This window comes from Neodiprion virginianus, chromosome 1 (assembly GCF_021901495.1).
Source record: "Neodiprion virginianus isolate iyNeoVirg1 chromosome 1, iyNeoVirg1.1, whole genome shotgun sequence".
Lineage (NCBI taxonomy): Eukaryota > Metazoa > Arthropoda > Insecta > Hymenoptera > Diprionidae > Neodiprion > Neodiprion virginianus.
The window spans coordinates 30,247,709-30,257,916 of record NC_060877.1 but is presented as its reverse complement, the minus strand read 5'-3'; the positions used below and the strand labels follow the sequence as shown (position 1 = coordinate 30,257,916).

Sequence of the window (10,208 nt, the reverse complement as noted above, 5' to 3'; positions counted from 1 at the left end):
ACGGCAACGCGAAAACTCCGCCGATCGAATTAAATCTGCGGATGACGAAGATTTTCCGAAAAACGTGGAATAAACTGCTTACTTTTTATAAAATATCGGATCGGGGTCGGGGAATTACGGATTTCAATGAACGAATGGCAAAATATAACACGGGTGATTCATTGTTTTTTTTAAAGAATTGTTGTTTCATATTTAATTTTCAACTTTTATCTCTCATTTCACGAACTCCGTCACTATATATAATTTTATACCTACTATTTACATTAAATATATATTGAATCATGTTTAGTCGAATTCCGATCAATTCCGGTCCGCATTTTGGACGGAAGTCCAAAAAATAAAATGCCGCACCGATAGCACCTAAGCAGGCACTGGTTGTCAATTTTCCTGAATATGGTCGGCGGGGCCCGGCCGAAACGTCGAAAATATGTGGTTTCCTACCCAAATAAATTAATTACAATATTGCCCGGAATTCGACTAAACATGATTCAATCTACTTCCCTGGTCACGAATACATCGCAAAAATTAAAATTTGCTTGTTATAAATATGTTCATCTCTGTTTGTGTATTTGTCTATTTGTTTTTTTTTTTTTTAAACTTTTCTACCTCATTCTCTTTTTTTTCTTCGCAATACGTAATCCTGTTATTGTCCAATTATATACAGCTCTTATTTACACTAGCTCTATATTATCGCGCATTATGTATATCCTGTTCGTGATAGAATTATTTTACGCGTAGATCGATTTTTTCCCCATTTCGCCGAAGGACAATGTTAACAGTGTGTCGAAATTTTGTTTTTTTTGTTTTTTACACGTGCAATCTTTGCACACTACCTTCTTTTTCATACTCTTTCTTCTTCGTCTTTTACCAACCGGTCTCTTGATTCTTTCAATACTATTTACAATCGTGTGTATATATATATATATTTGTATAATTAGGCGTTTAAGGTAGGTTAATTTACAAGAAATTTCACGTGCAACTTTGTAAAATCCGTTGATCCTATGGCCAAAGTTTTTTGCCCTTCATAACTTTTACGACGGATTATTGTTTGACCGAGCGATTTGCCTCGGTTTCGAGTATTTTATAATCCAATGACCGGGAAGCAGGCGAACTACGCGACGATCCTCGAATCCGATTCCGCGAGCTTCCAGCTCAGGTTAAATTCAATCTTTTACTCTCGAAGTTCATCTTCTTCTGATCCAGGTAATCCTATCTCGGCGATAATGATCCGGCTTTTAATACGGCCTCCAGACTGGTTTCGCCGGTGCCGGCGAGGTGATTTTCGTCTGGGAAGGACTCTTCGGCGATCTCTGGGATATCAGGGTCTTCGGGGCCTTCAATTCGTTCCTGACTCCCTCCGTTGGTTTCTTCGGCACTGCAGGCGTCGTTGCAGGAACGACCGGCGGCGACTGGTTCAGGGTGCTGAGACGAATCGGTACGAAGGCGCTTCTAACTTCCTCCGCTTCGCTGCCGCTGTCGCTGGGACTCCTCGGCGGTGTCGAGGACGCCTTGATCTTCGGGAGCGTCGCGTATTCCGGGTACTTCATCGGTTCCGGAAATGGATAAGCGGACGTTGGCACGGAGGGCGTGAAGGTCGGAAAGAACATGTTCGGAGTTGGCAGCGGCAGAGATCCTGAAAGGTAAAAAATCTTGGGATGAAATCCTGCGTGTCGGTGCGTAATTAGGCAACCGCTGTTGATGTGAAGATCCCGAGAATCGTTCACACGGTGACGAATTTTGATCCTCGACGAGCAGAGAGAAAGTGCAGCGAAGACGATGCGAGGGGACCAACTTGCATTATTATTCCGAGGGCTGAGAGGGGGTGGGAAACTAGAGGGTTGCACGCAGACTCCCCCTAGGTCCTGTGCCTGGCATGTACACCGGGGAATGAATCATCCTGTGACGTAACACGATCGATATATCGAAACAATGCGACGACCGTTCTTCTCGTCTGCCGCAACAGCCAGAGCTAAGAGGAATCGCGGATTTCGCTGCGCGTTACGTGGTGGGATAAAAAAAAAAAAAAAAAAAAAAAAGAAGAAAAAAAAAGCAACTTTTCTCACCTTTGACGAGCGCCGGATGCGGCATGTGCCAAGCGTGTCCTAGATAAGCGGCGTCCAGCCAAGGATTCAGGAGTCCAAGTCCCGAGAATCCGGGTCCGTACTGGTAATCTATAAGCACAAAAGGAGGATTTCTGGGTCAGTTTTTTAAATTAAATTTATCGATTGTTTAGGCACGCGTTGCGTAATCTTTGGTCGACGTAGAAGAAGATCGGAGTTTATAAATAGGGTGAATTCGGATGAGCTAGAGAAGCGATCAACGCGAACAGCAGCGGATTCAAAGAAGACGCGGTGCGTGTTATCGGTCCGGTATCGGTAGAAGCCACGAATCGAATAAAAATTCGTGAACCGCGTGGGGAACACAGGCCGCATCGCGATAAACGCGATTAATGGAATAATAAGTCTCGGTCTCGGCGGGAGGATCGTCATTATCGCCCGACTCGTCTCGACTCGATTCGACACGGCGCAGCGCTTCTGCTTGGAAATGTTTACGCGAGTAGTATCGTCGAGGAAGCGACGCATATGTGCCGCGGGGATGAACCATATGCAGCCGAATAAACAAACAACTCCGACGGTGAAACGCGGCGGCCTCTTTGACGCCGCTTCGTTTTCCGGCGCCCCCGCGTCCCTGGGCGACCAATAAACACGCGGGATTAGTTGGCCCCGGCCAATCCCGTTATCCGGCTTGAAAAAACAGCCGCGTCGCCTCGACGGCGAAAGTTGAACGGCTGCCAACTCGGCTCGGGCCACCGCGGCGACCACGGCGCGGTTTTGAGGTCTCGAGAAGCCGGGAAGAACCGCGTAGAGCGACTCCCGGTCCTCCGGAGCTTTAGCGATCGCCTCGAGGAACCGGACGACACGATTATTGCCCAATTTGTACCTCGTACTCACTCGACTTTGATCTAGGTTCCCGGGGTCCGTCGACGGTGACCTTGATCGCCTTGGTGTACGTAGCGACTTGGAGGGGTACCGTGTTGATCTGGATCGTTAGGGAGAACAACTTTCCTGAAAGCATAAAAAGGAGGGCGGTTTCCGTTAGCCGCATTGAAATAATCGAGGCGGAGAAACGGAGAAACGAAAACAAAGAATCCGAGGAAGGGACGAGCAGCGCACCTCTTCCGCTGCGACCGACGAATCTGAGGTCGTTGAACTTGGCAACTTGGTTCTTCATCTCCGCCGTGTAGTTCCTCATTTCACCGGTACAGTACTCGTCGTTTCCGGCACGGATTGTGACCATCGTACCGTCGACCACGTCGTCGAGAGCGACCACCTTGAACGCGACTGGAAGAGACTTGTTCGACCTCCAGTGAGTCGGCAGGGCGCTGCAGAGAATCGCCGGACTTCCGGTCTGCACCAGGTCCCCGTGACAGGCCCTGAGGGTGTCGTGAATAGCGCCGAAGTTATCCATCCCGATGGGACCGTCCGGCAGATGCATTTTCCTTGAAAAATTTCAGGCGTTATCCGAGTAACGCGACAGTCCGAAGCCTTGTCTCGTTCCTCTTGTCGTTACGTGTACTCCAATATCTCCGTGCGTTTTTAACCAGCGTTTAGCGCCGAGCACTTCACAAACAACGGTCACACTTCCCGGATTGCAAAACCGTTCACTGACGTACTCGAAACTTCTACGACGACACACGAATCGAATCGCAAATAATTCTCCTCAAGCGTAACGCGGATGGATCGGGACGGTGCGAAGACGTCGGCGACGCGTTCTCGATGCCGGTTCAGCGGATTCTAGTTTTTCACCGCTTGACGGAGAGCTATTTAGAGGGGATTTTTCTCCCCTCCAATTTTTCCCGAGCCCCTCCCAGACGCGCGCGTCGACCAATGAGGACGGCGGTCGTGTTGTGGCGGCCGCGGCTCGCCGCCTTCGCCCCTAACCAGGCTTAGGGGTTGCTGCCTGCCTGCCTGCCTGCTCGGGGGCGCCGTCGACACGAACGCGGCGCTCCTTACACCCGAGCCTACCTTATTCTAGCCTCAACGCTCGCGCACCAACACTCGACCGCGACACCCACACGGAAGCCGCGATCCCGCCACCCTCGAGGAGGTATCGCCTCGACACCCACACACGCCCGCGTCCACCCACCCATCCGTCAGTCCATCCACGCGACACCCGGCCAGGTATAATGTTTACTCGTTAAGGGCACCGACGTTTATCCGTCCCTGGATGTGTGCCCGTGCGTGTAAATACCTCGTGACTGATACACCGACGCTCGGAATACGCGTACGAGCCGCTGTTCCGAGGCCTTCGGAACCGACCACGTTTTCACCGATTTTCTTCGTCTAGTTTCAATCGGATTTAACTTAGTCACGTACCGCTCGATCGGCACGAGTCGAGTCTTCGCAATTTTTTACTGGTGGATTTCTGCGGTCTGCGATTTACGCCGATCCAGTGTCGTTTTTGAGATCGAACAATAAAATTTTTTAAAAACCACGTTTACAAATTTGTCTAGTTTCTCGAATTACCCAAGATTCTGTTTCGCTGCATTTTTTTTCGCATCCAAGCTTATGGTTATCGTACAGTCAATCCTACATCGGATAGCAACTCGATCTTTTCGTTTTTAGTATTCGAAACCAGAATCAAAAGTATTTTCATCTGTATGGAGACGAGCAAATTCTTTTCACACCTTAAAATCGTGTAAATATGCGCAATTTACTGGTTGTCATTTTTCTTTGCTTCATTTTGCTCCAGAACTCTGTGTAAATCGGTTTCCAAAATCACATATCCTGCGATCAATTGTGCAATAACATTTCACCAAACCGATATATCAAACAATGAATTCCACCTATTTTCTCAATATTTCAAACCAATCACCAAACCACTTGTAAATATTTCACATCCAAAGTGAGATCGAAGGCTGATACTTTTTTTTTTTTTTTTTTCATTTTTTCAACCAACCTTCGAAAGGGAATACAAATTCATTGTACTACCGGATGAAGTGAAGCGTAAAATTTTTCTGATGATAAGAATAATATTTACCAGGTTTGTAAACAAATACGAAGCCCTAAATAACTCACCCTAAAATACGCAAATACATGTGTACGTCAATCAAACGAAGCTAGCTTACCAGTAGAGTGATGCAGAATCGATAAATCGACGATGTGCGAATTAGTGTATGTATGTATATTAGGGTGGTAAAAAAATTTTTTTTTTCCCTCCAACCTCCTCAAATGTTAGTCATCGATAGAAAAAAAGATCGTTTTCGTTAATAGTTAAAATATTAGTACACTATTCCATATTATTTAAATTCGTATATAAATCTTTGAAGCTGATTCTTCGACTTTTCAAACCTCTACGAATAAGCATAGTTATCATTATTCGAACCGATTTTTTTTATCGGTAAAATTTGGTACTTTTCAGATGACTGTAAGGTGTTTTCTAATGATGATAATGATGAGTGTGTGTATGCTCACATTTGTCTTTCGGAAGAGAACTCGTTAGATGGCACACGAGGTGTCATCGCACACGACTTTTTTTTCTTTTTCTCCTCGCCGCGGTGTTGGGAACGAAAGACCACGGTGTGTTACAATGATAGTTATGTAGAAACCAGTATACAATAAATGCTTTCTTATTATTAGCTATATCGGATCCAAGAAGTGACTTATCCACCTCACAATTCAACAGATAACTATGCTTCATTACAGAGGTTTGGAAAGCTTGAAGAATTAACTTCAAGAATCTGTACACGAATTTAATGAATATTAAACAGCTCATAAGTATTTCAAGTTTTAACGAAAAGGGAAATTTTCCCATGCCAAACGAATGGGAAATAAAAATTAAACGGCAATCTGTTAGACTTGAGCAAGAGTGCTCATGTTTTCGGAGCAACTTTTTACCATCAATCACTAAAATTTGATGGGATAAGAACGAAAGACAAAAAAAAAAAAAAAATTTTTCATGTTGAACCACCCTAACGTATACAACAAATATACGTAAATACGAATGAGCGAAAAAGTATCCCAGCATTGAAAGCTAAGCGTTTGCAATTTTGGTGCCAGTTTGACGATTGATCATTTGCACAGCCCTTGTTGTTTCATCGCGCGGCTACGGCGGAGGGAATTTCGAGTTACGTTCAATTTTTAATCGGTCTGTCACGAGTCCCACGCTTGCTTTCATTAGCGTTTTTCAAGCAGGGTATATATTTGGTTGAATCGATGCGTTTCCTCACTCTCTCCGCGGGTACACAAGAGGCGGCACCACAGACGTCGGGTTTACATCTCGGTGTCTTTTACCGTCGTATACCGCCCATTAATTCGTGGGACTGTTGATGGATTCTTGAACGAAATATAAAGCCTCGGGTGATCCGGGTGTTGGTTGCACCTACACGGACAACGTCTCGTACGTCAAAGTTTTACTACCTCGTCTTACGGACGCGGCAACAGCTGTGTTTTGTTTGCTATCAAATGCAATTCGGATGCCAAGGATATATGTCTCGATTGCTTCTCGCCGTTCATCGCTTCGAGTTATTCTCAGAGCTGCTTGATCATTATTCCAAGATTCGGAGTATGAGCCAGCAATGCGAACCGGTTTTAAAAATAGCGAATCGCGATTGCAGACATTCGATCGAACCGGTAATTAAAAACGTTTCATTCGTTTCCGATTTCCCCTCTCCTCGCGAATCTTCGAGCTGCTGCAGCTGCTACCGGAACTTAAAAAAATCTGAAATTCTTTTTCAACCCCTCTCACGCGGTACGCAGGAAATCGTACGAGCGGAAATAATAATCTGATATTTACACGGAAACACGTATATACGGGGAGATATCCGCGAGTTGGCAAAACATTCGGACAGGCAGTCAGAGGGATAGTCGGCAGGGGCTGCAACCGGTACCTGTAAACCATATTATACATCACACGTATGCACATGTTGCCTCGGCGAAGACTTGAGCACCGATGTGTTCCACGGGTGAACGGTGATTTATCGGACTGCCAGTGGTCCGGTTTTGCCGATTTTCGCGTAGAAGAATCGCTCCGATTCACCATAATTCAACCCTTTGGCGCTGAAATTGCAAAGGGAGATTTCTGCCCGACACTTCGACCCGAAGTCGGTATTGTACGTTGGGCAGAGAGGACAGTCAATAAATTTGAATCGATATTGGGATCTGGTGCAAGCCGACCAACCCACCGCTTTTCAGCCTGTCCATCGGTTCGTCCGTCTCTCAACCCTTTGTAGGTCACCGTGTCGCGTTTGCACAGTGAGACTAATTTATGGTCAAATTCCACAAATCGGTTGCCTTTAACGGGTGAAAACCGTACGAACTGTGGAAGCCTTATTCATCCTCTCCCTGCATGGACAAAATGAGTTTTATCATTCTCTCTTGCGTCGATTCCAACACCCCCGTTCTTTGATCGGCAAAATTGCAAGAAAGAAAAGTGAAACTCGCCGTCTCTTCGCTTCCTTCGTCTCCCGATTTGCCTGCATGAAATTCCTACCCGCCTGCAACTGTAATATAATTCATTCCAGTAGCCTTCACGCGTGTTTGCCGAAGCTCTTTGCGTGGGCATAAACGGTATAATTGTGTCACGGAGATTCTCCGAGGCCGAGAATGTAGGTCACAGGCTGCCCCTGCCGATTCCAGGTCCACCTTTTGCTGACCTGCCTGGTGCGGGACACTGTAAAGACCGCACGGGTTTATTTCTTAGAAAGTTGTCCGGTATGGTCTAGAGGCTAGGTAGGGCCTGAAAAATTTCACTATTACAACGTCCCATTGTGCCTTGACTCATACCTCCCGAGGGAAGTATATACTTACTAGGATCAGCTGACCACGCGACCCCAAGGTCGGAAAAATTGCAGGACTACTGTGGTGTCCATAATTTCCTTACTTTCACGCACTTAGCCAACCCTGAAGGATGTTTTCACAACTTTTGGGGATTAACGCTGGATTAACCCTGTTTCTTTTTCTCACCCTCTGCGTCTTCGTCTCGTCCCCTCCTTGCGCCCATAAGAAATCGTGCATCTACAGCCATCGAGAAAGAAAGTTGAGTAGAAATCAAATCGAATATAAGATTGAAGAAAGCAGTGATCCAGGTTTCTCTCGATTTGGACTGTTCAATCCTTCAACCTTTATTCTAATTTGTGTAATACTGTGAACCACTCCCGTCATTGTACGGGAACGCTCGAAGATACAGGGGTAGAGTGTCTGGAATGATCTATTGACGCTGTTTACACAGGTCGACGACGTATGCGAAGGAGGGGTCGGAATAGATTCGGCAATTAACGCCGGTTCTATATTATTGTCGTCGACGCGTGCTGTTGTACCGATGTTAATATTTTCGCACCCTTTATCTCTCCCCTTTCACTCCCTCAGGAACTTTAAGCCCCAAACTCGGTTGACAGGATCCTCGACAGCGGGGCCGCCCCTCGTCGAACATGACACGAGGTATGCGATGCGGGGGTGTGACGAGGCGAATATTTCGGATAAATTTCCTAGGCTGATCATTGTGGAGAATAAAAAAACAAAACAAAAAAAAAAATAAATAAAATAGGAAAGAAAAACAAAATCATCCCCCGTATGAGCTGCGCTACGTCGCCGCGGGTGGAAGGACGGGGGGGGGGGGGGGGGGGGGGGGGGGGGAGATCCACCCTAGCCTAGCTCTAGACGAGCCTGCAGCCTTCATTCTGTTTTCCCAATAACCACGTCCCGCGTGTCCTTAATCCGAGTCAAGATTACAAATTGATTTCGTAGCAGTCTGTATATGAATCAGGCGTCACATGTGCTCGACGCACCCTACTCGCGTATATTCCCCCCCACCCCGAACCCCCCTCTTCGAACGGGCGTACAGTATCGCTCGAAAATCTCACCCCCCCCCCCCCCCCCCCCCCCGCAGCTCGCTAGCAATATAGGAAAATATTCCAGCTCGGCTGGACGAATTTTTCGCATCAATATCTCGTGCCGGCGTGGCTAACGTCGCTGTAGGCTTAAAAGATCCCGTGAAAACGGGCCCTTTTTTGGATTCGCGTCGGAATCGCTACGCGTCGCACTTTCGAACGGCACTGTACCTCGGTATATACCGGGTAGGAACGTAGCGGCTGCATGATCGATGCCTCGAGGCATTATTATACTTGCAGCCCCTTAGCATTGTCAGCTAGGCGTTAGGAACCGCCGCCCCCCCCCTCGGTGGCTGCAATGTCCACGTACTCCGCAAGGCTGGCCGACTGCAGCGTTGTTGCGATCGAAATCGTGCCCCCCTGCCTCCACCCCCCGGCATGTGTGGAAAATCGACCCTTCGTGACGAATCTTAATTGAACATTTTAGCCGCACGAATGTCGCAAGCACCGAGCTGCCAAGCCCCCCCCTCCCCCCCTCGCCCTCTGCAGACCTCCAGAGCCACGGGGACCTCGGGGCATCGTTAGCGACGACACAGTTTTTAGGTCTGAGAACGACGACGACGTCGACGCCCGTGTCAACCGAACCCCCGACGCTCGTCTCCGTCAAATGGCTTCTACGCACGTTTTGGCTCAATGCTAATTGATCCACGCGAGAGAATTGTAACGGCGGTAATTTAAGCTTTTTCTTTCTTTTTCGTTTGTATCGTTTTACATCAACGTAGTGTTTGTATAATTCATGTACAAAAACGGTCCACGTTTCAGAGGTTTCTCATTGTTCGAACAATTGTCTATATATAATTTAGGGCATATGTTATGCGAAGATTTGAATTTTGAACGAATAATTTCAAAATTGCTAAGCAAAATATACGCGGCGACCAAAGTCTTACCACTGACGACATTGAGTCGCAACACCATGTAATGTTTAATGTATAACATGAGGTAAACGGGTGTGAAACGATCGAAGCCTGAGCTCTAGAAACGCTTACTTCCGTTTATCAAGTCGGGTATCCGTGTAATTATACCTGAGGTCTCGGCGGTCGTCGGTGCCGACCGGCGCAGGAAGTTGGAACTCATCAGCGCTAACAGGTCCCTCTCACCTAGGTCGGTATGCGGGGGTTGCGTGCGGATAGGGAACCGCGCGAGACGAGACAAAGAAGTCGGGGGTGTGAAAGGAGGGGGAGGGGGTTAGAGGAAAGCGGAAACAAAAGCGAAGCGGGGACTGCCTACGGAATATGGCGTAGCTTCCGGTTCGCTCACCGCACACAATGCGCCCGCTGTGTTCACCTCTGTGCGACGCGTCTTCTCTTTTCGTTTCGCTCCT

General features: G+C 47.3%; 1 protein-coding gene across 1 annotated transcript; it reads right to left on the bottom strand.

The window, feature by feature from the left end:
- Positions 1-734: 734 nt before the first annotated feature.
- LOC124304742 (segmentation protein Runt-like) lies at positions 735-3,915 on the bottom strand. The gene is made up of 4 exons (XM_046763359.1): positions 3,174-3,915; positions 2,952-3,065; positions 2,064-2,171; positions 735-1,633 (listed from the first exon to the last, which is right to left on the bottom strand). Exons 1-4 carry the CDS (start codon positions 3,493-3,495, stop codon positions 1,236-1,238), a joined length of 942 nt encoding a protein of 313 aa, XP_046619315.1. The 5' UTR covers positions 3,496-3,915; the 3' UTR covers positions 735-1,235.
- Between the last annotated feature and the right edge of the window lie 6,293 nt (positions 3,916-10,208).

Excerpts from the sequence above, each read along its gene's own strand:
- LOC124304742 (XM_046763359.1), bottom strand. The coding sequence starts at position 3,495 with ATGCATCTGCCGGACGGTCCCATCGGGATGGATAACTTCGGCGCTATT. Across the intron at positions 3,066-3,173 it reads CGTCGGTCGCAGCGGAAGAG|GAAAGTTGTTCTCCCTAACG; the intron begins GTGCGCTGCTCG and ends TTATGCTTTCAG. Across the intron at positions 2,172-2,951 it reads GGAACCTAGATCAAAGTCGA|ATTACCAGTACGGACCCGGA; the intron begins GTGAGTACGAGG and ends TTGTGCTTATAG.